The sequence below is a fragment of the Mustela putorius genome, unplaced genomic scaffold, assembly GCF_011764305.1.
Source record: "Mustela putorius furo isolate JIRA1106 unplaced genomic scaffold, ASM1176430v1.1 tig00000580_pilon_pilon_pilon, whole genome shotgun sequence".
Taxonomy (NCBI): Eukaryota; Metazoa; Chordata; class Mammalia; order Carnivora; family Mustelidae; genus Mustela; species Mustela putorius.
Genome location: NW_025421423.1, coordinates 13,474,373 through 13,500,860, shown reverse-complemented (window position 1 = coordinate 13,500,860; position 26,488 = coordinate 13,474,373). Strand labels below are relative to the sequence as shown.

The window sequence follows — 26,488 nt, the reverse complement described above, 5'->3', positions numbered from 1 at the left end:
TTTCTCTTACTCCATATCCTCAAAGAAAAAAAATTTCTATGACAGTTCTACAGGTGGTATCACATCTGCCCTTTGTCTGTTCTTTAATATAATACCTTTTCATTTTTTTCTTGGGTACCTGCTATGAGCCAGGCTCCCATGGAGGCCAAGGATTGGCACACTACAAGCCTGAGGGCCAAATCCAGTCATCCAGTCTACTGTCTTTTTTTTTTTTTTTAATACATAAGGTTTATTGGAACCTAGCCATACTCATTCATTTATGTGCAGTGCTTGGCTACCTTCTGGCAGAGCTGAGCAGCTATGACACAAATCATCTGGCCTGCAAAGTCAAAATACTTAGTATCTGGCCATTTCCAGAAAAAGTTTCTTGAGCCTATTCTGGATAGAGAGGATACAGCAGTAAAGAAGAATAACCAAATTCCCACGTGTCTTCAGGTGCTCCTGTTTCTAAGACAACAGTGCTTGAATGCGTACTGCCTGAGGGGCAGCCCAAGTTGGACCCAGGGGATCACGGTCGATGCCACAGCTAGGGGTTTGCAAGGAACAAGAACAAAGACGACAGGTGTGGAGACAGATGTGCAAGAGCAGGTGAGAGAGAGAAGGTGCTGGGAAAGCAGATTAGTTAGTGTGGAAACCAGCTGGAACAGGCAGGCCACAGGGATGCCCCCGGCGGGGCCCCCCAACCCACGGTCGGGCCAGGAACCCCATGTATCAGAATCACCTGGAGACATGATTAGCAAGGCAGGTGAGCAGGCCGCACCCAGGAACCTGAATGGGAGTTCCAGAGGTGGGACTGAGCTTCCCCCTTCTTGGCAGGTCCCCCCACGTGATTCTGAGGCACACTCCAGTTTGAAAGGCACTGGATTAGGGTTTGGCATTAGCGAGCCGTCGAAGGCGCCCCCCGAGGCAGTCTGGCCTGACATGCACCCGTGGCAGTTGGGGGGTGGGAAAGAATCGGGGCACAGACACTCAGAGGTAGATGCAGTGAAAAGGCAGTTTATTGTCTATTAATACTGTACAGAGGAACAGAGAGAAGCTACAAGTACAGCCCTGGGCTGTCGCTGGCAGTGTTATTTCTGAAGTCGGTTTTTGTTTTGTTTTTCATCCGAAGGAAAGAGAACAGTCAAAGTACACTTCAGGTTACAAAGTACAGCAGCTAGCCCAGCAAGTCTAATTCAGAGTCAGCACGACAGGCTCCCACCCCACCCCCCAACCAACCACAGAAATGGAAATATTTACAGAGATGTCACTCACCCCGAGTGAACTGCTAAAGCTGAAAATTCCATCAACAACCTACATTCACTGAAAAGCTGCATCAGACACAACATTTTCTGGAACCCCTGTGTGATTTTTTAACTTTACTATGTCAGGAGCTTGAGAGGAGGAGAGAATGTTCCAGAACCCCGCGAAGGACAGGACTCTTTCTGCTGGCCAGAATAGGATATCACGGAATTGGTGTTAAAGCTGCAACAGAACAGCTCGGATCAGACATCGCCTGGTGGTTTCTCTGTCTCTAAAGACTGATTGCAAAATCAAGGACCTGGACGCCTCCCCAACAGTCCGCCTCAGCTCAACACTGTGAGGCTCCCGTGTGATAAGAGAAGAGAGCCAAACCGCTCTCCCTTAGCACCTTCAGGCAGTTGCATAGCTCCTGCATTTTGAGAGCTGTCTCCATGACACTGGCGTTCATAGCTGGGCTTGAATTGGGCCTGTTGGAGGGATTCTAGTGATGACAGAATCGAAATGATTTGCATGGGACCCGGAGGGGTTCTTTTTCTTCAGTTGGAGAGAATGCTTCTGACCTTGCCTTGTTGGAAAAGGCTCTTGGTCTTTTAAGGTCATAGAAAAAGGGCCCGTCTGGAGCAAGGATGCTGTCTGGGAAGAGAATCTAATAGGGGTGGTAAGCAGACTCCGAGGCTTACGCTGTTCTGTCCCTCAGTGGAACAGGTGTGGGTGAAGATCTTTAGGAAACTGAGTTTGATTGCAATTGGAACTTGGGAGCTTGGCAGAAAATTGGTGGAGGGGGGAGGATCCAGGAACTCTAAAAATTCAGAATCTCATTAGTGGATAGATAAAGACAATTCTTTCCTGTGTCTTCTTAACTCTGAAAATGTGGTGCAGCACCTTTGGTATTTACAAGGCCAATTATACCTCCTAAGTTTTATATTGTTGGTTTATGGCCAGAGGCTTCTGACGCACCATTTTATCCATATCATTTAAATGTACCATAGTGAGTGGTCCCTTAATCTCCAACACAGGGATCAGTCCTTAAATATGTGAAATATTTGGACTTTGATCATTGCTAGAGTTGCCTTACACTTAAAATGGCTATCCCCTTTCATGAAAAACATCATTATTTATCATTAAAGATGTAGCCCAGAGAGCTATCAAGCTATCAAGACATGGTTTATCTAATGACAGGCATAGAAAGCTTGATCTTACAATATAGGTCTGTTTGGAAACATTGGATTTCATGCAGTGGAGGCACATGGGCAGGCCACAGGACCTTTGATCATGCCTCTCAAGGTCTGGGCTTGTGCTGAAGTCACCAGAAAGTTACCTTAACGGAATGGAGAAATAACTCAATCAAAATTGTTTTCAAACTCAAGCTTCATAATGCATATAGATTTCATTATAAAAATATCATTCCTTAAAAAAATACATAAATGTAAAATATTCCATTTCTAATGGCCACTCCTTACTCCCAGCCCTATGGTACTCATCTTATGAATGGGCACACCTCTCAGTTATGGCTCAATCACACCATTTGAGTCCATCTCTCTTGCTTTCACAAGCTATGCTACTTGTGCTTAAAAATATGCTCCCAGACCCAGAGAGGGGGTCCACAAGTAAGTCCCCATCCCCTCACTGTAAGAAGGACTGCAGAAGATCTTATGCTGTCTATGGCCTGCCCAGGAGTGTCAGAGCGTGACATTCAGACCCAGATGAGAACATAGGAACATGCTTGGTTGCTAGATGGACATAGACAATGTCCAGGCAATGTCCACTGTATTCCCTCTGGGTCTGACCAGCAAGGTTCTGCCTCAAGGCTCCTGTGATGGAATTCACAGCTCTGAAGAGGGCTGGGTAGGGGCGGGGAAGAGAATGTTGTGTTAATACAGCTTTGGAATACAACCTGCATTTTTTTTTTTTAAAGGACAGAAAAGAAGAACATAAACAGCAATGCTAAGGCAAACTTTAAAATGGCACATCAGAACTCTGTTTTTGTCATTCATTTGTTCACATCACAAGGCAGATACATTCTGTAAACATACATACCATACAGTACATTAACCATAGGAAAATAAAAGGAAAGCCACCCTGTAATTCTTTTCTTTCTGTATTTTTGTTCTTTCACTCCAGAAGGACTGCCTGAAGTCTAGGGACTTTTTTTTTTTATTTATGGTTCATGAAATATACTTTTCTTTTGATAAAAATGCAGTGACTTGCAAAAAAGAGGCCCCGCTCCCCTGCCCCCACACTGACCAGGAAGAGGCATTACAGGGAGAAGATGACCATTTACACCTCAACCTATAGAAACTTAGAAAATAGTCACAAAATATAAAAAAGTCATTAATTTTCAGGAAACATTTTGGTTTCCTGCTTAGTAAAAGAGAGCCTTGAAAAACTGGTTTGTTTTTTTGTTTTGTTTGTTTTTTACAAAAGTTAAGGCGGTCCAGATCTTTGATGCAGAAAACCTGCGATCCCCAAAATTACATCTTATATTTTCAAGTTGAAAGCAAGGTTTTGTGATATGGTTCTGACCTTAGGTTAGACTGAGTGGAGAGGGGAAGCAGAGGCCTATTTAAGTCATATAAAAATGAAGGGGGATGGGCGAGGCTGGTCTAGGGATCCCCAGGGAAATTGCCCTTTTGAAACCTTTCAGGATGTAAGTTTTATTTTATTTTTTTCTACATTCAAATAATAAGTATTTTGGTTTTTTTTTTTTAAATGAGAATTTTATCCTAGAGTTCACTGAAACTATGAAAATACAGACACATAATTGCATTGTGCTCCTATGATCACGAAAGCCTGGCTTTTCTTTGTCCCTAGAAAATGCAGGCCAGTATTCCTGAAAAGACCAGAAGAAGGCTATAAATGACCGCTGGCAGCTAGAGTCAAAGAGCTCATCTTGCTGGTTTCTTGGAGCTGGTTTGTGATATATACCACCGTCACTCCATTTACCTGCTGGGTTGTACCGTCCAGCAGGACAAAGGATATTTGCTGGTTCTATCCTCATCAGTGGAGTTCTATATACCTTGATACAAAGTAAACTGAGGAGCTTCTAAAAGATTGCATATTTATGAGGTTTCAAACCTTCTTTGTGGTTCCAATGACTGAAGGTACATGTTGCAAAAATACAACTTAAAACTGCTTGCCTTGGAGGGGTGTTTACTGTAAACAAAGTAACCCTTTGGGAGATGAGACTATCCCCACAAGGAAGGGGCCCTTTGGTGAGCTGAACTCCACAGTGAGTCCATTGACAAAGGGAGATCTGAGCTTCTAGATCTTCAGCAAGAACAACAACAAAAAGTCCTCTGTGAATATTTTGTGTTCGCCTGTGTTTTAAATTGACAGGGTGCTTTGTAAAAAGGAAGAGCTGGTTTAGTGGTTCGAGTTTTGCCTCTGTCACCATATTCCCTCCCTCCGCTTTCGCAACCCTGGTTCAATGGCAGGAAATAAGTGTTCATTTCAAGGGTGTTCAGTGGTCCCTTGAAATGAAGTTCTGCAGGAGGCGAAGAGACAGGAGCCGTTTTCGCACTTGGCCTGAATGTTTTGCTCCAGAGAGGTTCCTGCATCTTGATGTTTTCCCCCCTTTTATAAAAAACTTGACCCTAACCGAAATAAAGCATTCTACTTGTATGAAGGAACAAACACATTTATGACCAGGAAGTAAAATGGAGTTGATGGGAATTTAAAGCTGATACATGTATAATTGCAATTCAGAAAGGAGTCAAATCTAAGTTTCCTGAAAGTCTTTGCTCAGGAGGCTGAAGGAAACCATGTGTTGGGTTTGGCCAGAAGGGAATGCCCTCTCTCCTCACCCTCTCTGGTCCCAGTATTAGTGATGTCCCTGGACACTGTCAAATCACTTTTAGAGGCAACTCACTTTGCTTATAAAAGTAATTAATAGAATTAAGGGCAAAAGAGGTACAAGGTAAAAAAAAAAAAAAAAAATTCCCCTTAGTCTGTCCTATTGCACATCAAAGAAAACAAAGGCAAGGATATACAAGTCATTGAGATTTGTAAGGATATGTACGTTAAACTTCACCATTTTAACCATTAAAAGATCTTTAATTCAATGCCACTGAAAATCTATTTCTAAGAAATGAAATATCCCTCCTTTCTCTCTTTCTCTTTCCGTTTAAGGGGGAACTGATTATTTAGTTTTAGAAGACAACCCAACGAACCATTGTCTCAAAAAGACTATGGTCTTGCAGCTTCATTACTGGTTCTTTAACTTGTCAGATTATGGAAGCCAGTACCCTGTATTTTTGGAGGGTGTGATACCACACATAATAAAGTTTTTACAGAGAGAATGATGGCAGGGAAGGCAGAACGTTCTCAATCACGACACTGAGGATATGTTCATTATGTAGTTACTTGATGCTGTAGGTGAGATTATAGGTCTCATCCCATAAAAGTACTGGCTGAGCCTAAATCCTCTATTTTGATAAGAAAAGGATGAAAAATAAGCACACAAATGCCATATTCAAACAAACCACTTCCTATGGCCACATATCATTTTACTAAAGGTAACATGTCTTACTTTAAAGGCTCTAATAATAAGATTTAATAGTAAAATTATAAAGAGACTTCTAATTCATGTAATTTGTTAATTCCTATAATAATAACTGATGAATGAAAGTGCAGATTATCATTGGTCTTTCAGATCTCTTGTGTAGGGCTGCTGTGAAAGGGGCAGATCATTTTCTTCATGAAGAACTAGCTCACTACGGCAGGATGGGTAGAACATTTCTGGGAATTCTCTGTCCTCGAACCAGACTGATTCTGGTTATCAAACAGCAAGCTCAAGGGTTCTACATTCTACCATTCCCCTCACTAACTGTGCTTTTAAAAACTCCTATTGAATAATATTAACCCCTAAGTGAGTAAAAAAAGGTAAGTTATGATAAACTTTTAGATTGTTTCTTTATTAAATAAATTATTAAAATAATAGATTGTCCAAACACTCAAACTTTTTTCATTTTCTACGTGAATAAGTTTATCTGGCATGTCGTTCTCTTCAACATTTAAAGGAAGCCTAAGTGACCATTGACTGAGGAGTGTGAAGCCGAGTGGGGAGATTTCTAGGCAGCAAAACCAGATGTTATTCCGAGATAAGACAGCAGCCTAATTCAACTGTAGATGCTTTGGTGAACCTGAGATCATTTAGAGGGAACCCCCTCCACTATTCAAAAGGAAGCCATTGATGGAATCATTTTAGGAGCAGAATTTAGCTCCTTTATTTGTCCCTTCTTGACTTTTTCTGCTTACCCGTTGGTGATAAAATGACTTACTTTGTGCTCACTGAAATATAATTATTTGAGAGGAATGAACTTTTCGCAATAAAAATGTCATTTTCCCCCTTTCCATTTGGAATATAAGTTCAAGCCACGAAACTTAAAATAGTAACAGTTAGATTTAGCACTGAGAAAACTATGTTTAGGACAAATTTAGTTGATTCCATAAAGAAATTCTCTCAAGACTATCTAATTTTTTTTTTCTTGTCTGCTTTCCACAGAGGTTCGACTTGAGGGAGCATGACTTATTTTATGTTTTTTAAAACTATGTTCCATGGAACATAGATATATTTTGTGAATGATTTGCAATAGTGCTATGAACATCTGGGCAAATAACTTCAGGTTAAGAGATCTCTGTTATTAAAACCAGTTAAAATGTTACATCTTTATTTTATTACTGTATTATTTTTTTACTCTATTACTTCCCTTTGGTTTTACTATACACCTGGCTGTTTGCTTTGGGAGAATGCTAAGAATTTATTTAAATTGTTCATTGTGTTCTAGATTTAAAAAAAAACAACAACCAAAAAACTATTCTCTGATGTTCTGAAATCTCCAGAAGTTTAAGAAACATGCCTTAAGAAGCTCCGCTATGTGCCACTCAGCCGGTACTTGTGGAATGAATTTAAGGACTTAACGTGGAGAAGACACGTCTTTCTTACACATTTTTTACATTTTCAAGCTGATTTTGAAGGGTGGATCAACCTGCATGGTGACATTATGGGAAACATTCTCTTTCTCATGGGACAGAAAGAAAAGAGTCCAGAAGTAAGGCTCTGTAATCAAGTGGGAAGGGGAGATGAACAGGTAAATTCAGTTCCAGCACCGTCCATCCACAATGAAATGGAAGCTTGGCAGCAACCACAGTTGGTCAAAAAGACTGTTCTAGAAATATGGTCACTGCAGAGATACTCCTCAAAATGATCCCTTCGTTGAAAATAGATTAACATGATCAGAAAATATCCGTGAAAAAGAAAACAATATAAAAATTTACATTTTTTTTTCTGAGAGAATAGAAGCAAGGCTCATGGATATGCCTAAGTTTAGAGATTACTACGAATGCTCAAAACAATGTTTGTTTCATGTCCTTAGAAAATTAAAAATGGTGCTTCGTATATAAAGGGTCCATCAGGTAAGCCACAGAAAGAGACGGCTGCTGATGGGCGGGTTATGGAATCAGTCCCTACATTTCAGCTGCGACAAGCACTGGGTTCCTTTTCTTTTACATCAACGTCATTTCAGTTTTAACAGATGGAAAGTCATAGATGCACAATACTGTAATCTGGAAGCTTATGTAAGGCAGCAAAAAGCATCACCCTAGATTGAACAGACTAAGTATAAGGTCCACTTTTGGCCACGCTGGCAACCAGCTAGAGCCCACAGCATTTTGCCACACACGATATAAAAGCAAAGATCCACAGCAAGGGAGGCAAGTGGGAAGTCAGCGACGTGGTGATGTGTGACTACATTATAGGAACACGCTACAACAGGAAACCCCCAGGGCCACGGGTTCGATTCCAGTCAAGTGAGTTAAGGCTACTATAGAACTGGCTGATGTGGAGAGTCCATTCCAATCGAGCAGTAAGAAATTGATTCACTCTTGAAGACACAAGGAAAGGTTTAGAGGAAAAGTAAGTTCTTGGAAAGAATGAAGCACACACATGCATGTTGTCTCTCAGGTGAGGAAACTGGAGAAAAATGGAAGGGGGACAAAAATAAGAGAGACCCAAGCAATCCAACTGCAAGGCAAGGCAGGTGTTTGCTTCCAGCTGACAGTATTGCCGTTAGTGGTACAGTGAGGTCTACGGAAGTGGTGGAGAGCCCAGAGGCTGCCCGGAAGAAAAGGGAAGAAAGAAGTGGTCACATGACAACACAGCATTGACAGCGCTTTTTCTTTTGGGTACCTGGGGCTGGCTCTGTGGCCAGGCTCTCTTCTTTCCCTTCTGGGGATGAGGGCTCTGTGGTGTCTGAGATCGGCCTCCCGGACACAAGCTCAGCTGCATTCCCATCGATGGTGGACACGTCCGTCACGGTCTTCTCCCTCAATGACTTCTCATCGTCTTCATCAATGAGGACCAACTCCGCCTTGATGGTTTCATCATAGCCTAGCACCTTCTTCGTCTCCTCTTCGTCTTCAATATTCTGGTAGCCCATGAAAATCATGGTGACTGGCTGATCCAAGTTGGCCTCGGGCCCTTCTGTGCTGGGGGCTGGGGGCTGCTGCCCTGGGGTCCCAGAAGAATGATCCTTCCTAGACTTATGTACCATTTCTAACTTGGCTTCCTTGCAGAGCATGGGCTCCTTCGGGTGGCCAAGGCTCCCATCTGCGATCACAGTTCTTTCTGACACGTGCCCTCCTCTGAAGCTTGATTGTCCCGCCTTCTGAATAAGTGCTTCTACATCCTTTGAGCTTAACGTGTGCACTCCATTTTCTACCACAGTGCCTCCCGAGTGCACCTCATACACTACTTTGGTACCATCATCATAGACTTTGACTCCTCTCTGATGGACCCCCTCTGGGCCAATGGTGGATGCAGAGAGAATCTTGGTCTCTCCTGTTTGTTTGTCTTTCTCCACATTAATTTCCATGGCGTACACAGCTTGAATGAAAACAAGAGAAAGGAAGTGCATGTTACAACAAAAAAAGCCAGTGAATGGTTAATTGCCAAACAGACACCAAAAAAAGGGCTTTGTGCCCTTTCTAGTCTAACTGCCAAGCATCTTGAGTGTTAGAGTGAGTGCACAGTGTGGACAAAGGTGGTTATAAATGTGTTTGCACACAGCAGCTTACTGCACCGGGAAGCCAGATGTACAGAGTTGCCACATCTCACTGGCACTTACACTTCTAAGGAAGATCTGCTAACGTAATACCACAAGCGACCATGTACATCCCTTGTAATGAATTTCTGGGAGGCTGGCACACATGCAAGTTTATTTTGATTGACAGCTTACCCGAGGCTTATAGACAATTTTAAAGGTCCTGGTTAAGAAGCATTATAATTCCAAAATCTTAAATCTTTTTTTTTTTTTAACTTTTTCACCAAGCGGTCTACTGTTGTTTTTGTTTTCTGCATCTCCTTTTACTGTGAATGGAGAATATGCAAAAGATTTTGCTGGTGGGGCATGGCTATCCTCCACTGTGCTTTGAACTAGGCTGTCTACAGGAACTGAAGCTACAAACCAGTCAAGTTATATGCTCTGAGACTACTTCAATCACTGAGCTGCGTTTCTGAAACAAGGACTAGAAAAAGAACAAGACGGAGGTAGCAGAATCCCATAGCAACTGGAATCGGAGGACGATGATCACAAAAGGCTTCTTGCTTTGGCCATGCGCACAGCGCCAAATCCTCGTGATTCTGCCCCATACCATCTTTCTCCTCAGTCACCTTCTCTCTCTTCCACGGCCACTACTCAATCTGAGACACTATTTCCTCTTCCCTAGGTTACGGTAAGGGCTTCCTCCCAGCTCCCCCCGTCCGCTCTAGCCCTCTCCAACTTATCCCAAATCTTGCCACCAATCTGGGCTTCCTAAAGACCTGCTCTCTCCTGTTCTGTAGTCTTGTGTGACACTCCAGCCTCTCCAATCTGTTACTTCTGAGGCTCCCTCCGAGGCACGCATTCTGGATGCTAGGACACCAAGCAAGCGTTGGTCCCAGGAAGCCAACCGGCCCCGGGCACGCTTTCCTTAGATGACCCAGGGGTTACCTCAAACTCCGCAACTTCAACACCAAACTCACCTTCTCTAAAGACTCCCCCCTAGTCTTCTTGGTTTTCAATAATACCAGTACCACATAGTCTCTCGAGCGAGAAGCCTCAGAATCACACCTGATTTGTCCTTTTCTTCCTAATTTCATCCACAGCCAAACTGTTGTGAGCCACTAATTCCACTTCTGACCTCTCCCCTTGCATCTCCTCACGACTCTTCTACTGCCCCTGCCTCAGGCCAGGCCCCCCTCTGCTCTCCACACAACAGCTTTGCCCACTTCCACCTGCCCCTTCTCAGAGCAGGGGGCAAAGGTAGCCCAAAACTTGTTTTGAAAATACTATAAAAAGGAAATGGGAGGGAGGGAGGGAGGAAGGAAGGAAAAAAAGAAGGAGGGAAATTTAAGAAAGAGAAAAGGAAAAAAGAAAAAAAAAACAAAGAATAGATGACAGAGACCATATGTGGTCCACAATGTCTAAAATATTTACCATCAGGCCACTTATAAAAAAAAGTCTACTGGCTCCACTAACCTGTGCTCCATCCAGCCCACAACACCTTCTTCACAAATGCTCTGTGGGTTCCTGCATCTATATAGGACAAACGCCAAACTTCTTAGCTTGGCATATCATTCCCTTGGGAATTTGTCTGCAACTTCTTTTCTAGCCTTGTCTCTCAGCCCCTCCCATCCCACAGTCTGCTCCAACCGTAGCAAACTTTGCTCTATTCCCAGAACGCAGCATCCTTCCCTACCTGACCTGCCTTTCCCGTGGGGCATCTCGGGTTATGATTGCCTTTGAGTCCCTACCTCTTTTTGAATAACTACATGTTCCCCAACGGTGTTAAGAAGATCCAAATGATCATTTCAACTCCCCCCCCCCTTTTTAGCGTAATCAAATAACACCACCCCACACCTAAACTTTTCCTGCTTTTAAGATTCTCTTCTCATGAACTGGCTTTCCTTTCAGAGTTTCTATCCATCCAAATAGGACCTATCCATCGATGCGTTGGCCAGCCAGCCAGCTGCCTCCCCACTTTCAGAAGGTTTCTTTGGTCCTTCCATCTCCAAGACTTCTCTCTCTTCTTAAGCTCTCTGAACACTTCCAAACCTCTCTGAAGTCACTTAACACTTTCCACTCAGGGGTATAATCATTTGTGGAAATGTTTTATTAGCTCCCTGGATTTTTAGGATCCCTAAAGGTGAGTTTTCTGCCTGACATCTTTCTACCATTCCCCTACCCACCAGCACCTACCTTAGAGCCTTCTGTCTACACGGTACCTGATCTACAAATACCGGTGAAATAAATACTACTAATTGAAAAGTCTACTATCTAGTCACAAAGACTTTGTATAACATGACACCAATGAAAAGGTACACACAGTAATTAATGTTTGAACTGGTTAGAGAAACAGCCATGATACTATTTCATCTGTTGGGTAATAAGATACAGTCCGTTCACAGTTAACACTTAACTAAACAGATTGTGAAGCCAGATCCAATGCTTGATTTTCCTTATGTCCGTTTTGAAAGTTTCACTTATTCAACACAAAGATCTTGAGTTTCCTTCAGTGACACAGTGAGAGGCCAACCGATATTTGTCACCGAAGTACATGAGCTCCCACAAGGATGGTGACGTCAAGAGAAATATTTGTCTCGGTTATTTCCTGATTTCCCACCAAGTGTGTCACCAGAGAAACAGACTAGGCATTTAAAATTGTGTGTGGACTCCAAGGTTTGTTCTTTAAATATGGCACTTACATTAAAATGCACAGTTTGGGGGTTAAAATATTATGTCCTATCACTATTAAAACACTCCTGGGACATATTTATAAGTAAGGATGATGCTAATGATTGCCAGTTATAGGTCCAATATCTAATTATTCCCCAAGCATCTAGTAATATGTGAACAAAATGACACACTGATCTGTTATCAATACAGACTATGGAACAAAACATGTCTATTTTTAGATCTATATGTGATCAGGTACAAATTATTAGCATGGGACTCTTTGGAGATGCCCTTCTTCTTCTGCCCACCAATGAGAACGCTGTCATTGTTGGTCCACTTTTCCTCTCTCCACCATCCTAACCCCCAACCTTCATTTTGTCTTTGCCTGTTTCCAGAATCAGAGATGAGACAGAAAGGGGGGTGAGGGGGAGTTCTATGCTAGAACACCTGAGTAGATGCACACAAAAAAGAGCGGAGAAGCAAGGAGTTCAGTAGGAGAGGGTGTAAAAGCTACATGGGCTGTGGAAAAAGAGGGTATATTTTTGTGGTGGTAGTGGAGATATGGGGAATAAAGAAAAGGACAAGTGAGAAATGCTTCTGGGTGGGGATATGAATTGGAGTCCTTATAATATCCTTCAGGAAAAACAGGTAAGGAACAGAATTCCTTTTTTAATGTTGTGTTTTTGTTTGTTTGGTTGGTTTTGTTTCTGTGTGTGTGATTTTAAACCATATTTTGTTAAAGGTGACATGGCTCTAGGACTGAACCACAGGGGTCATGGTTTCATTAGGGTGACATATTAGTATTTGTATTTACATGTTGTACACTGTTTTTCAATATTTCTAGAATATGGGAGTAGAACATCGTTAAGACATTTTGCCAATAAGATAAGCCTGAATACATTATGCCATAAAATACCACATCCATCCATACTCTCCCCTCCGCCCCCCAGGTAAAACAAGGCTTCAAAGGAAACAGATTTTTAGCAGATTTCGTCAGGATCTGGCCTCCCATGATTTGTCTGCATCCACTTTCCTCTCTAGGAAGGGGTACCTAGGTGAACACTTTGAGAAGCTCTTGCTTAACATGAAAGCAGCATTTAGACTCCATGGATACACATACAAGAATGTTACCAGACATTCAGAAAGCCATACAGGAAGTGTGAACATTTATCTTAAATATGCTGTTTATAAATAAGCATTTTTTTTTTGCTCCAGCTCTCAGCCGATAATATTTCAAATGTGAAGCAGGGTGAATGTGAACCAGTACAGAAACGAGACTTACATTTTGAATTTAACATTTTATTTTTGATGTATGCACACCGTTTACCAAAGGCCTCTCACTTAGGTCATGCTCTCATGTCTAACCACAAAATATACTCCCTTCTCTTCCTCTCTCTTCCCTTAAGCTTTCCCTCGCCACATGGGATACACTACAATCTGTGTAGAGATGAGGGGTCCGTGCTCAGCTTACTGAAAACAAGTCAGGAAGGGCTGTTTCTGAGGAGAGGGGGTTTTCTGGGGGAGCCCCTGGAAGAGATTTTGAGAGCCACATGGACATACAGGAAAGTATGAGAGCTTCCTCCATTGAGAAAGTATGAAATTGGAAAGTATGAAATACTTACATACATTGGAAAGTAGGAAATACTCATACTTTCCAGGAAAGTATGAGTATTTCCTCCCTTGAGAAAGATTCTGGAGCCAGAGAAGAGAGAATGGAGATGGTCTGATGGAAGTCTCAATGACAGGATAACTGAAATCTGAAAGTAGGTTTTTACAAAATGATATATTTAATTACTGATCTCCTAACACGACATACATGACAATAAGGTTGGAATGGATAAAGCATTTTTGCTATGCTTTCCAAGAACCTAGATGGGGGAGTAGATGTTCATGACTGTCAAGGAAGAATAAAAACCATAGTGGTGAGTTTCTGCAACGGATAGGAATGAATGATGCAACTGGAGCTTTGACGCCAGGCCTCTGGGTTTGGTTTACTAGGTCCTTGCTCCACCCTACCCTCTGGTAAATAAGGAGAACCTTAAAGAAACAGAGGCAGTCTAATTCCGATTGTTAATCCTAGGCTCTTGGTTCTGAAAACAGCCAGGTGTGGTTCAGAGGGGAGGCCCCTGTGATAGGTACTTGCCTAAAAACCAGGGTGGGGGCAGGAGGTGAACCTACTGGCACACTGCACAGCCCAGAGACATGGTTCTGAGCCACAGAGAATGCTTGATTTCAATGCAAGCTTATGCCAACAGTTCTAGGTACTCTCGTGTTCCCTGCTCCTTCAGCTTTGGTAAGGAGAAGGTAGCTATACAGGCACTATGGAGCCTAGGGAAGAGGAAACAAGAGCATATGACCCAAGGGAGGGGTGGGGTGACCAACCACATGATTCCATTTCAGAATCAAGCCAAGAGCAGACCAAACAAGACACTGTGTTCCATGAGGACAGAAAATTCAATCATGTTAGGTCCCTCGACTCCAGCTCCTAGCAGCTCACTTGTTCTGACTCACTGGGATCAGTGGGAAGAGGTATAAGCCTGAAGGTCCACATGTAAAATAAAATATGACCCAGCCCACTGTCATTAGACCCCCGCAATATACTGAACACCCAGTAGCTAACATCACACCTGGAATGTGGAGGAGAAACAATGCACACACTTGGCTTATTCAGTGAACATACATACATGCGGTCATTTCCCTTTGGGCACATGACTATGCATATACATATATGCTCATACCTTCTCTGGGGGATGGAAGTACAAACTTGGCTGCTGTGATGGAAAAAAAAAATGCAAGCGAGGAAATTAATTCAGAGTGGATTTTTTCTCTCATCCCAGCAGTTAGACAATCTCTACCTTTAAAACAAGTCATCACAAGTTTCTTGGAACGATTGCTTTCCCAGGACACCTTAGTACTGACAGAAATAAGTCTGGAAAGGTGTGACATCATGGCTGAGAAGAGCACAAGCCAATTTCCCATATCTGATTTTGCTTCCACTTTCTTGCTCAAGAAGGACAGTTTTCAGTCTGAGAGTGCCAAAGAATATTGCTAAGAGGGAAGTGAAGCCCAGATGAGTGGAGAAGCTCAAAAAATAATGAAGCACTGAGAGACATAAATGATCTCAGTGCTTTAGACCCAGGAATCAGTTCCCTTATTGATAAATTTGTCTCAAGAATCTTAGACGCCAGTAAAGGTGCTAGAAGCCGACACCTGGAGTTCTTTTGATTTAAACAAAGAAGGAAGGAATTACATAAATTATGTAGAAGTAGCTTGCCATCGTGGCTGGCTAAATTCTAAAGTTCATTTTCAAAGAGTGGAGACCACCAAGACCCAGGAAGGGTTCATCGGGCGGAAGGTATAGAGATGAATTTCATTTTCTTTCTGTTCAAGTTCTTTAGGCAATTTAAGCAAAGCCAGAGATTAAGATCATCTGGATCATCACAAAGTCCCTTACATTACTGTGGACGAGACAGAAACATGTGCCTGGGTTGTCAAGACAGTTGCCAGAACTTGTTACTTATTAAATGAGCATGTCCCATAGGTGCCTATTTAGGGTTCTCAAGGGCCAGGAGACCCCAACAGTGTGTCACAGGCCTCTGACTTTGGTTCTAACTGTGCCATGTTTTCATCAATGAAATGAAGAAAAATAATGGAAGCTTGTTTTCAGATCTCCGGTGATACTAAATTGAGAAGAAAAGCAAGGCTTTGAGGTGCTACAATCAATAGCTATAAAAATCCCAGCACTAGAGAAGAAAGGTTTTCTATTTTCAAAACTGTGAAAAGCTTTATTCAGATGGAAATCTGAGGCAGAAATACAATATATAAACCCAAGGACAGAGGAGCTGCTGTGTCTGAAATGGGACAGAACAGCTGAGCCCTGACTACCAAATCCCTTTATACCATTCCCCTCCCCACCTTTCACAGATGCTCCTAAGTGACCTCATGAGGCCCTGACACTTACAAGGAACAATCTAACAAGAAGAAATTCAACAGTTACATCAAATATACAAAGGGCAGAAAGGTATATAGCTCATTCTTACTTTTGCCTTTTGAAATTAAGAAATAAGGAATTTTGTAGTTTCTCTGAGCAGTGAAAGCAGTATGTGCACAATTAGAGAAAACTGCTACATGTTTCAGTGGAAATGATTCTGGAACAATGACTACACTGGATCAAGGGAATGAGGCTGAGCAGAGGTTGAACCTGAAGCTGAGAGACCACAGCACCAGCAGAGTGAGTCCCATGGTCTGCGGATTCTCACCCTGCTCTCGGGGCGGGGATGGAGATCAGCCCACCCCAGAGTGCATGGGGCAGGTCCACGCACTGCACATCTGAGGGACAAGAGGCAAAGTGGGGAGGGTTCAGTTGGGAGGGGCAAGGATAGCAGAGGGTATCTCCAAGCCATTTTATTAATTTTGAGACAGCCAAAGAGACTGGGTGCTGTGGGTGCTAAGGGGATGCAGACTGGGGATCTGGGAAAGGCCAGAAATGATAGTCATTTTCAAATAGCTAAAGGGAAATCAACTCAAGGTTTGTTCTAAGTGGCTCCAGGGAGCAGGATAAGGACTGATGGGTGGAAGATGGAGGCAGACATCAGAGGAAGGACTTCCCAATGGTCAGTACAATTAGACAGAGTGGGGCTCCTGAAGGGACACAAACTCCAATCACAGAGGTATATGACTGTGGTCTGGGGATCCATTTGCAGGGCTGCTAAAGCCTGGCCTCATGTTTGATTGCAATAGATGCTTCCTAATTCTAAAAGCAATGATGCTAAATAGATTCCCATTTATATAGAAGCCTAAACCTTCCAAACTCCAAATGACCAGAAGATTTGTCATAATGCTGAGTAATGACAAGTGACAATGGGCCCAAGGAATGCCTGGGTGGCTCAGTTGGTTGAGCGTCTGACTCTTGACTTCATCTTGGGTCATGATCTCAAGGTCCTGGCCAGGAGCCCTTCATCAGGCACCATGCTCAGCATGGAGTCTGCTTGTCCCTCTCCCTCTGCTCCTCTCCCCACTCCCTCTTTCAAATAAACAAATACAATCTTTAAAAAAATTGAAAACTTAAAAATAAAATGGCCCTGAGATTGTGCAAATTTCCAAAAGAATGTTCATAAAGCAAGATGGGTCATGTCTAAGGGAAAGGATTCTGGGGGCGAGTGCCGTTATTTGGTATACCAGCCACGCTCTGTTGGCCATAACTGATAATGAATCTGGACACTCAATTCCGAAAAGAGTCTAGACAAAGGAGTTAGCCACACCACATGCGATTCCTTCCATGATTCTGCATGTGTATATTTCCACAGTTAGATACATCTATGCAAATGGGTTCTTTGGTAATAAACAGAAGTACACATACACTTATTTTTGAAGATCCTGATCACATAATTCTTTTCTGAAAATGTATTTGCCATTGGATCATTACTTTTCTGGAGCACCTTCAACTTGAAGGAGGCTAGGCTGCGATGACACAGGTATTCCCACACAGCCGGAGCTCCAATTGCGTTAACACCTTACTTACTCTTACATGTCACACTTGTTGACTATCGATGCTGCCCAAACTCTTTCTAGACCCCTTAAAAGTGAGTCATCATATTGTCCCTATCCTCTCCCAGAGCTGATCCATAGGTCTGTTGGTTGGATCGTATCTCACATCCTGTGAGGTCCAGGAGCATGTTGTAGAGAGGGCCTGGGAAGCTGTTTATCCACACTTATTGGGAATGATCAGCACCCAAGTCTCTAATACTGGCAGAAGGTAAGGTGTGTGACTGTTGAACAGCCATCACTCTAGTTGACTTCAGAAATGCTCTTGGAGCACGTGAGAGCTTACGGCTTAAGCCTCTGACAATGATTTCTTGGCTACACACCTGCAGGCTCTGAGAACTGCTTTCTCGGTCCGGGGACACACGAACCTGGCCAGGGTCTGACCAGACAACACCAGTTCTAGAATTCTGTGAGTCAGTTGTAAAAGTGACATGCTAAGGTGTTTATAGAGATACCCAGTAGCTACTGAATCAGTGCACACGTCAACCATGTCACCACTTATTTGTCATTTTAGGGTATGTTTCATTAAAAGAAGGAGGGACTATTTGCTTCACAAAACATTCTGTTTGGCCTATATAAATGATTTCTTCTGGTTTAAAAGCCCATGATTATTATGTTCCATGAAAAGTGTCATTATGTGATTTATTTTATACATAAACTTACCTAGATTACGTAAAACATAAATTGGATTTGAATTCACCTACATTGATCTTAACTGTGCCACCTAGGCCATTCATTTTTTTCATTTGAGCCCCTGGCCCCCAGTGCATTTCTGTGTGGATTGTAAAAGGACTGGTTTAGAGACTGATTCTTCACATCCAGCCAGTTCTGATTTCTGAGGCACATTTGTATCGAACAGAGCAAAACACAGCTCTCTATAGACTTTATACTTGTAAAGGTATGTTTTTTTTAAAAATCCACCATTGTGAAAAAATTAGCAAGAAACATATACTTTAAATTGTTAGTCCCCTTCCCCAAATACACCACAGTAGCTCAGAAATAATTCCAGAAATGGGAATACTTCGAATATATATTTATAATATACAAGCAGCTTGATTCCCAAAAGATTTGGCAACATACTCATACACTTTGAAAGTAATTTTCCCCCAGCTTCCATCATAGCTCCTTGGCTCTTGTACATTTCCAGTATGGAAAATAAAAACCCCCAGAGGAAGAGCACAGATTAACTTTGAGAATAAGGAGAGATATAAAGACCATAAACGTGAGAGAGAGAGAGACCCCACTAAAGTAGGGGGAAACACCTTATGATTTTCTCAGTAGTCCTTTCTATTCCGTCCTTAATTACTCATCAGGGCCTAGCACCTACACTCTGTGGCCACTGCAATTTCTGTGTCTGAGGCTGGGCTGAGGACAGGGTCCTCTATGGAAGGTTATCTGGGCATCCCTTGTTATTAAAGCTTAGAGAAATGCAGGCCCCTTGGCCAGTCCCGGCATCAAAACCAAATAGCTCCCCAGGACTTACCAGCTCCTCTGCTAGTCCCGTCCTGCCCAGGTGATGGTTTTGCTGTTTGTGAACAGAGCATTGGCAGGTCGGGGAGCTGGGAGGAAATGTAATTTACTGCATCTGGTAGCAGAGAACAGGGAATACAATTAGGCACAGTGTCGGGAGGCCCAGTGGGTTCACTGCCGAAACAGCAGCTTGTCTGCCCTACATAATGGACCGCAGAGGCAGCCACTGAACCAGAGGATCAGGGTAAACAAAGACAAGCATTTGCCCAGTGACTGGTATTCAGCAGAGTAGCTGAGGTAGGACAGATCCTGGCCAGAGAGCTCAAGCCCCAGGACTGCTCTATGTATTAAAAGATCCATCAGAAAGCTCTAGATTCTCAGAGTACAATGAGTTCGGGGAGGGGGGGAAGGGGATGGGCTAACAAGAGCCATTATGAGCTTGGTGGGATTGACCAAACACAGGACATCAAACTAGAAATATGCCTTCAACAGTACTGAAAAATAAACTCGGGGCTCATTCCTTAAACTGGAAATGTAGCGTTGGGCGTCTGATTCATCCAGAAGACCTATTTTATAGACATTAAAAAAAAATAAAAAGCTCCCCAAACTCTAGAATCTATTCCACAATTTTAATACTTTTAATAATCGGGTCTAACAGGGTGGTGGTTCAGCCAGAAAATCCTGAGATTCCAAATAACAACCACCAGCGAATTCACCGTTAGCCCAGTTGCAGGACATTGTGGCCGGGCAAAACTGGGAGACGAGCTCCTCTTGGGAAAAGAGCCTGACAAGCCCATTCAGGGAGGGGAGACCCTCCGGGCATGAACCTCAGCCAGCAGGTGTGTCAAAGTGTCAGAGGAGAGGAGGAAACCACGGGAATGAGACAAAGAGAATTTGTGTATCCCCCGAAGAGGAGTGGGAAAGCGAAGGCAGGAACATTCTAGAATGCTATGTGATGTGATTCCTTCCCCGTGCCAGGACCACATCCCAGAATCCTGGAATGCCAATCCCTCCTAGACGATACAGGGAGCAGCTTCCTGCCCGTCTCCACTGGATCCCCCCAATCACCTCAGACTCAACATGTCCCAAAGAAAACTCTCATCTGTGCTCATCTGCCACCTGTCCTGGACTCCCTACTTCAGCTAGTTGGTGCCACAATTCACCCAGGATCCCAGCCAGTGCCCTGAACACCCTCTCTTGACAACCAGGTCAGCCCCTAGCCTCCACCTCCTTCACAACTCTTACATCCGTCCTATCCTCTGGGTCCCCACTGATATCACCTTCGTTCTGTCAGATATCTTGTTCCCTTTTTCAATTCCATGCTGGAGAGGACCCAGACACTAGACTGAGATGCGGATTAGGATCAGCTCGGTTCTGCACCGACTAGACCATTTGCGGACTCGCGGGTCAACGATCCAGAATGTGCTGAGATTGGACAGTTATGTTTTTAGGAACACGCTCTGTGTGTATGGGGGGAGGGGGAAGTTTCACTAAGCGAATGGATTTTTCCATATCAACCACTGGGAGAGAAGGAACAGGAAATCAGGAGTCGACAGGCAGGCCTCTGGCCATGGTGAGGTTCAAGTGACCATCTCTGTCTGGGGCCTTATATGTGTGGGAGGGTCGACAGACATGACTGATGGTCCTCTTGCTGCAAGGAAGGAAATTGGGCCTTTGAGATGATGAGGATGGACTGGGAGATAGTCATGAGGTAGCCTATGGAGATTCCCTGAAGATGGGCTTGGCTTGAGTCAAGGGTTCCGGGTGTGTCCACAGGTCTAACGTTGTACATAATTCTCTCTTATTCCTGAATTCGGGTTACTCTCACTGTGGGAATCTGTGAGCAGAGTCTGGGTCCCAACCCATACAACACAGGACCAGAAGAGAGCAGAGGCCTGAGATGAGCTGCTCCTCAGGGTGTAGGGACAGACTGCTGACAGTGGCCCAGAAGAAGACTTGAGTAGCAGTGTGGGGCCAGAGGAACAGTGCAGGGGACAAGAGGTGGCCAGGGCAGATCTGCAGAGCTTCTGAGTTTTCCCTGAGTGTTTCCAGAAATCTGTAGAATGCAAGCTCAGTAAATCTTTCTGCTTCAAATGAGTTGAAGGTTCAAGCCACTGGGACCAGGGGAGGACTCCCAGACTGGTCCCCTGTGTGTCTGTACATTCTATGCTAAATAGAGAGTTTCTGGGGCATCTGATAATGAAAGTTCTAGCATCCAGAAACAAGAGACACTTGCAGGCAGGGGCATCTACCTCAGAAAGAGAACAGGATTCCAGTGCTTCTGCCTCAGCCTCCCCCAGAAGGCAGCTCCCTGCCCAGTGTGGGTTGGGGTGGCAACCCCATTGCCCAGAGGTCCCTGGTTACAAGCTTGAGGACTACAGCTCTTGGAAGGTGGGGACCGCAGACTCCCGCTGAGATGAGGGAGTGGCGAGGATGGGGTTCCAGGAGAACGAGGCAGCCAGCCCCCTCAAGATAGCATGAAGTAGTCAACACAAATCTGTGCTACTGGGAGGCAGCCAACAGACCAACACCAGGAATAAGTAACAGGGCCTCCAGAGCCTCCTTGGGAAGAATTTCTTCACGCGGACTCAGTCAGTAACCTGCCCTCTTCCTGCCAAAGGCAGGGTGGTCTATGGTCAGAGAAGGCAGAGAATGGTCACTGCCAAGGTAGACACGTCACATGAGTGCTCCTTGTGCTGCTGAAATATTTACCATGACTAGAAAAGACACGCACAGACAGAGCTGGAGAAACCAAGGGAACATTCCTCGGAACGCATGATTTACGGGCACCTGAAGACACTGAGATTTCCCAGCAGTGCCTGTGAAGGGGTTGATGTGGGGATGGCTTCCGGCCCCCGCAGACCCGGATGGGATGGAAACCCAAGATCGGTCTCAGACAGCGAGGGCGGAGACAGGCCTGGGACAACATGCTCCTTTGCCAGTTCTGGCCAAAGGTTTCACCCCAGCTCCTCGGTGGGTGAAGAGCAGTTATCACAAGACATATGCTACATGGAAAATAACAGTTACGCAAGACATTCTGCCAGTTTAAGGCGGTGGTAACAACCCGCCCAACTGATGAAGGCTCTGCCACATAACAGGAGTGTACAGTGGGGGGAGAGCCTGGATGGCTCAGTCATTAGGCATCTGCCTTTGGCTTGAGTCATGATCCCGTGGGCTTGGGATCGAGCCCCGCATTGGGCTCCCTGCTCTGCAGGAGGCCTGCTTCTCCCTCTCCCACTCTCCCTGCTTGTGTTCCTCTCTCACCGTGTCTCTCTCTGTCAAACAGATAAATAAAAATCTTAAAAAAAAAAAAAATGTATGGGGGTGGGGAGAAAGTGAGGGGGGTCGGAATGTACATGGCCAGGGAATTCTACTCAAGATCGGAATACATTGCTTTTGATGTCCAGGACGACCATGCAATCCAAAGCCATTGGAGACTTAGCAGTGCTGTCCCTTCACGTCCTCTGACATGCATAGGGGGACATGCACAGGGACCTGAAGCGGGGTCGCCAGCAGCCATCTCCTTGGCACCTCATTAAACTAGGGATGTTCTGCTGGTTATCTGTACCATCTTGCACAGTTATAATCCTAGTTGGCCTTGGATTCTGTAGTTAGCATTTCAGAAGTAGGGTATTTTTCTGAAGGCATTATTATTCTATGACACTTTGTGGTTAGTTCTTAGTAACAACACATGGTTGATTCTGAGAGGGTCTTGGCCTTTGAAACCAAAGAATGGGAAATGAATCAGATATTCCAGGGTCTCTCAACTGGATATGCTTCACTTTGTACTCTCAGACGACAATTTGAGCTAAACATTGACCGCACTCTTGGAGCATGTGGTCCTTCCTTCAAACTTCTTTCTTTGCCAGTAGATGTGGTGTGATGGAAAGGTACGCGCAGACTGAGGAATAAGAAGAGATGGCAGAAGCCATAATCCAGGGTGACCAGTAAGACCACAGAAAGCTTTCCCTGACTGTTTCCCGAGATCCCTAAAATGTCTGCATCCTGGAGCCCGAGGTCACCTCTGTCAAAAAGTGACTGAGGACAGAGTCAGCAGAGCAATTTTCTCTGTAGGCTCTTTTTAGTCACAATCAAGTTTCTTCCCACTTCCATGAGCTGCTGGGTGAAGGGATGCCCATCACGGGAAGTGATGCAGGAGGAAATGAAAGAAGCTCATGTTGAAAATGAAAGACGCAGGGCTTATAACGTGCCTTCTGTGTTGCTTGTTAACAAGTCATAAGCTATGTGGGTCTCCATGCCCCACAGAGCCCTCCCAGAGATGTGACATTCAGGCTCCTTCTTTTCCCTAATTATATAGAAAAGTCTAGGGAAGATTCTGGTTTGAGAAAGAAGAGGGGGAAAAAAGAGGTAAAAGCATGAAAGGTCAGTGTGTACCCTTTCAGCATGTAGGTGTCTGAGGGCCCATGTCCCATGGCCCCACTCCAGCCTCACACTTACTGACTGATTGCTTATTATGTCTACTGCCTCAGGTCTTTCCTAGCACTAGGGAAGCCCACTGTGCTTCCCCGGCTGCCATCTCTTAGGCCCCAAAGACACGGGACCACCTCTTCACTCCATGTTCTATTCCCAAAGCACAGAACAAGACCCCTGATTTGGCCACACCCTGGAGAAGGCTTTAGAATGTCATAGGTCCTCCCCCAGGAGTCCCTACTAGTTTGGCCCTGATTTGTCTCTGCCCTTTTGTGCTGGGAACATGAAGTTTACTTTACTACTTTCCCCAAGATCCCTGGGGCCCCAAAATCCAGATTCCCTCCTTTTTTATTTGCTAGAAACCAACTTCTCCCACCAAATAAAATAAAATAAAATAATACTTTTTTCTGGCTAAAGTCAGAATTATCCTCAGTGCAAATATTTTTGCTAATCCAGAAAAATACATGACCTATCTCCGCATTTATAAGTCTTTGCTCTTATATTTACAAATGACACTGAGAAAACACTGATGCCAACCTTTATTCTGGTTCCTGATCTTCTTCATAGTTTAGAGGTTGACCTTATAAGAATCAGGAGAGCAGATGGCATCTGATCTTTCTGACAAGTCCCGGCCTTTTAAAGCAAGTCTAGTTGAAGGCCATAGTGAAAGTGCAAATAGAGTGGTTTTCATGAGTTTGTAGCTTAAGTGAGGGAAGCAAGGTGAGGGACGAGAAATACACAACCTCAAGTTCATCCCCTAACCCCAAGTTCATCCCCCACCACCCCAGGTGGTCCCACACCTGACTACAGGCGACAGGGAAGGTCAGTAGAGGCAGGTTAGGGCCATGGAAGGGAAGGGGGAACAGAAGAAAGAACCACTCCTGCCAAGACGGGGCCAGGAAGCCAGGGCCCTACTCCCACCCTTCATGGGTTCAAGGCCAACGTCGCCACACAAGGAGGGAAGTTCTGCCCAGCCTTGTTACCCTGGGAGGCTGAAGAAATGGCAGTTTTCTGATTCAGAGTGAAAACACAGGCCTTAGAAAAGTTACCTAAACACCAGGTGATGGCCTTCTGATGTCTGTCGTGACCTGGAGCCCTGGCCACCAATGGGCTCATTCTCACCAGGGACCTGGTCCCAATGTTAGCACTCCTGGTGGAGCAGCTTTCCAAGAAAGGCCCAAGCAGGGAACCTGGAGGACCGGACGGGAAGGGGAGGAGCCAGGCCAACTGTAGAAGACTACAAATGGTGAGTCAAGAAACCATCCTTGAAGAAGGAGGCAGACAAGCCTGGGGATGTGCACCTCCTCAGGGCCCAGCACAGAGAGCTGCTCCTTCTTTCTGATGGCCTCACATGCCAACACATCACGTCTCCCAGTGAGACTGTGTTTGTGAAACCTACTAAGCTGACCGGGATAAGATTCTTCTAAAGAATGGGGGCAGAGAACACTTCCACTTACCTCCATCCGCATTGGAGAAGCTCTGTGGAAACAAAAGCAGGGCAGAGCGTTACTCACATGTGGGGACATAATCCCTCAACCATCTAACCCGTCTCTCTCCCCCAGGTCCAGAATTTGACTGTGGTGCATAAACCCAATACTCTCTTTTCTTTTGGGAAATTTGTTTGGGATCTTGAAATTTAAGGGAAAGTTTTGTCATTTCCACCTCATACTGAGTTTCTCCTGGTAGGGATTTATGTCAATTACCCAGCAAATACCCTTGGTTTTGTGGGAGAAGTGACATCGGAAAATCCCATTGTAAAATTAATTTGGTTGGATTGTTTCTTCGGTCTGGGTAGCTGGGTGACAAAATGGAAGGAAGGTCCTGAGATGTTCAGAGACTGCTGGCTTTATGGGTTCTCTCCTATGTGCTACACGATCCCACCTGTTTCCATAGTGTCTACACTCTGTTTATTCGGTATTCATATCCATTGGATATGGTTTTTGCCTCTGGTCTTTTTATAAAGGAAAGATTTAGATGGAAGCCACAAGGAGCAGGTCTAATCTGCTTCATAAGAATTGGCTTTGGAGGGCACCTTGGTGGCTCAGTGGGTTAAGGCCTCTGCCTTCGGCTCAGATCATGATCCCAGGGTCCTGGGATCAAGCCCTGCATCAGGCTCTCTGCTCAGCAGGGAGCCTGCTTTCCTTCCTCTCTCTCTGCCTGCCTCTCTGCCTTCTTGTGATCTCTGTCTGTCAAATGAATAATAAATAAAATCTTAAAAAAAAAAAAAGAATTGATTTAGGAATTCTGAAGTCCAAGGGGAGAGGACTTTTTAGGAACCAGGCATATGAAGGGTTTGGATAATAGGTTGATGGGGCTGATTTACAGGCTCTTGTCTGTGCTTCCCAGCAGACCGGGTGGTCCCACACCTGACTGACTATAGGCCACTGTCAGGGTCGGAGATGGCCAGGGTCCTCACACACCCGCACCGCATTTCATGGAGTGTGTGTGGGGCTCCGACATCTCATCATTACTAACTGGCCTTGTCCCCACTGGTGCCAATTTGCTAGTGCTCACTTCCCCTGGGATATAATCTCGAGAAATCACATTGGTTTTTTATTTGTTTGTTTGTTTTTTTACCTTCTGAAAGTCCTTAAAGGATTTTTCTGTCTCCTTTAGTTTCTCTAGGATGATTTGCTCTTTGGCAGATATCTGGGACTCTTCACTTTCTAGCGCTTGTATTTCCTGCTCCAGCCTGGAAAACACACAAACAGAGAACAGGGTCCTTTATTGTCCTGCCAGCAGCTCCTTCCTGTGGGGTGACTTCCTGGCAGTCTCTGTCTCCTGGTGTAACACCAGGCCAGAGCACCCCCACAGAGCACCCTGTGTGTTCAGCTCTGCCAGGTCGCAGACAGTGATCAAAGGAAAACATCCCAGAGCGACCGCCCCTCACTCAGTGCCACTGCTTTGTGATATGCTTGGGCGTCTCCCCCTGGATCTCTGTTAGTGTGCCCATTCTTAATCTGGCGGTAGATATTCTTGCACAAAATAGGGCATAAGGGCCGAAGGAAAATAGGTTCCTACTCTTCTAGTCATCTCAGAACAACTGCTCTTCTTTCTCAAAGAAAATAGGTTGCCACAGGCTAGTGGGC

At 44.5% G+C, this 26,488-nt stretch overlaps 1 protein-coding gene across 5 annotated transcripts in view; it reads right to left on the bottom strand.

The window, feature by feature from the left end:
• PALM2AKAP2 (PALM2 and AKAP2 fusion) overlaps window positions 1-26,488 on the bottom strand; it is a 446,433-nt gene that overhangs the window by 182,884 nt on the left and 237,061 nt on the right. The window contains exons 5-8 of one of the 5 annotated variants that reach the window (XM_045081684.1): window positions 25,977-26,091; window positions 24,857-24,878; window positions 18,982-19,083; window positions 977-9,124 (exon numbers count right to left, since the gene is read on the bottom strand). In XM_045081684.1, coding sequence (XP_044937619.1) covers window positions 8,385-9,124; window positions 18,982-19,083; window positions 24,857-24,878; window positions 25,977-26,091 — 979 coding nt within the window. In that variant the 3' untranslated portion in view covers window positions 977-8,384. Of the gene's footprint in view, window positions 1-976; window positions 9,125-18,981; window positions 19,084-24,856; window positions 24,879-25,976; window positions 26,092-26,488 lie in introns of those variants that run through there. The other 4 variants (XM_013053842.2, XM_013053849.2, XM_013053844.2 and 1 more) reach the window with 4 other exon arrangements.